General features: G+C 59.5%; 1 protein-coding gene across 1 annotated transcript; it reads right to left on the reverse strand.

Annotated features, from left to right (window-relative positions):
- Positions 1–558: 558 nt before the first annotated feature.
- On the reverse strand, positions 559–1,281 carry LOC124307287 (uncharacterized). The gene has a single exon (XM_046768807.1). It carries the CDS (start codon positions 1,279–1,281, stop codon positions 559–561), a length of 723 nt encoding a protein of 240 aa, XP_046624763.1.
- Positions 1,282–2,197: the final 916 nt, after the last annotated feature.

The following is a 2,197-nucleotide window of genomic DNA, read 5'->3' on the forward strand; positions in this document are numbered from 1 at the left end:
TACCAGCTCCGCAACTGTGAAAGGTTCCGGCCTTCGCTCATCCGGTGCCCGCTGGCTCTGCCACTCTGGCTCCACCCGCGCTGGAAAGAGCTCCTCAAGCACGCGTTCGATCGTCCGTGGGTCGTCCGACTGGCGCAACCCCCTCAAACTTCTGGTTACGAGCTCATATGGGAGTCCCCACGGGTCGTCGTCCACCAGTCTAATTAACTCCTCCCAACATTTCGCCTTGCTGGCCTTGATGTCGTCCCTGAGGGCCTTTTTCGCGATCTTGTACCTCGCGGAGCTAGCTTTCACGTCCTCTCCCCTGGCCCTGGTTCTCTGCACCTGCCATCTCGCTTGGACACACTCCCGTCGGCGCTGCGCAATGTCTTCCGTCTACCAGTGCACCGCGGTTCTGTCTCTGGGGGGCCTCATTCTGGGCATACCCGCATCACATACCTTGGCGATGTTGGCCATCAGCGTGTCCACATCGGTCCTACCGTTGTTCATAAGGTCCTTCTCCCGCTCGAGGTATCTCGTCATGGCCTGCTTGTGCAGCTTTCTCGTGACCCATCCCCGTTATCCGGTGTCCTCGCTGCTTTGGTACCTGGTACGCGTCGCTGCTGAGCTGGGCCTCCACTTTATATATATGTAGTGATGGTCGCTCAAGCTCTCGTCGTCCAGTACACGCCAATCCATGACTTCCGGGACCGCGCTGGGGCTGGCTGCTGTAATGTCAATTACTGATGCAGCGCCAGTGCTGACCCTCTGCCAGGTTGGGGCTCCGCCTACGTTAATGGGGGTCAGATCAAGCCGTGCCAAAAATTCAGCAACGGCTTGGCCCCTCTCGTCCAGCCTCGCGGACCCCCAGCTGGGCGAATTCGCATTGAAGTCTCCGGAGACTAAGGTCTTACCCCCTGCCGCCCTGACGCAGCTCTCCAGATCGTCTAGCTGCGCCTCGAAATCGCTGGGCGCGACGTTGGGCGAGGAATAGCAGCTGAAGATGGTTAAGCCACTCGTTCTCGCCCAGACGAACCCCTCCCCTCTTCCCTCCAGCGTGAGGGTGCCCGGGAGGTTGTTCGTCGCTAGTATCGCCGTGTCCCCCTTCCGGTCTACCATCCAGTTCCCCTGCTTTCCCGCGCTGCTGGGTTCCGAGACAATTAATATCCCGGTCCCTTGCGCCGCGGCAGTCTGGGTCAGCAGGTCTTGGGCGGCACGGCTCCGGTTTAGGTTGACCTGGAGTGTTACTACCCCAGGCCTGCCCCCGGGTCCCGTGCTGGTGTTCCTCCTCACTCTTGGCATATTGAGGTGTCAAACTCGAGCCTCCACCCGAACGACACTCCCATTGTGGTGGAGGAGAACATCACCGGCTCTACGCTCACCCGTCCCGTTCTCTTCACTTTCTCGTGGTTGGACACTCTTGTGGTGGCCCGCCTATTGTGCCGCAGCTTGGCCTTCTGGAGCTCCTCCCTGAATGCGCTGCATCTGCCGCTCCCGGAGAAGTGGTCTGCCCTTACGCCTTTGTAGGCACATAGCGTGCACCTCGGACCTGACTTGGGACACTCCTTCTCCTTGTGCCCCCTCTCCCCGCATTTCCTGCACGCATCCGACTTGGCGATGCCGAGACACTGGGCAGCGTGGTGCCCATATCCTTGGCATCAGTGGCACCTGTCCACCGTGATCCTTTCCCAGATCCGGCAGACGGTCCAACCGATCTTCATCTTCCCAATCGTCAGCAGCTTCCGGGCAGTCCGCTCTGGCATCTTGATTAGAGCGGCTTGTGTGCCCCGGAAACCGCTTCTCAACCTTATCTCACCCTCAAGCGACGCTTTCAAGGTGCTGCTGAGGGCCGTCCTTACCTTCTCTGCCGTCGTGATTTCGTCAAGGTCTCTAACCTCGATGGTCATCAACGGTTCCAGCGCCGAGACTTTGGCCTGGCCACCCAGAACTCCCACGACGGCCTCCTTCAGGGCCTGAGCGCCGCTCGAGGCCTTCAGCTCGAGGAGGACATTCCCCCCTCTGGTCCTCCTGACTGCAGTAATGGAGGCACCCACCTTATCCGGGTCCACTTGGCTCCGGACCTTCTTGAGGACTTCGGCGTAGTTCTGCCCTCCATCGTGACCGGTGGATGCTGGTCCTTCTCGCAAAGGGATCCACCTCGAAGACTTCGTACTCCATCTCGATCTCTGTTTTGTTGGTTTTTTGTTTAAGTTGAGCC

The sequence above is a fragment of the Neodiprion virginianus genome, chromosome 6 (assembly GCF_021901495.1).
Source record: "Neodiprion virginianus isolate iyNeoVirg1 chromosome 6, iyNeoVirg1.1, whole genome shotgun sequence".
NCBI classification, from domain to species: Eukaryota; Metazoa; Arthropoda; class Insecta; order Hymenoptera; family Diprionidae; genus Neodiprion; species Neodiprion virginianus.

Excerpts from the sequence above, each read along its gene's own strand:
- LOC124307287 (XM_046768807.1), bottom strand. The coding sequence starts at position 1,281 with ATGCCAAGAGTGAGGAGGAACACCAGCACGGGACCCGGGGGCAGGCCT.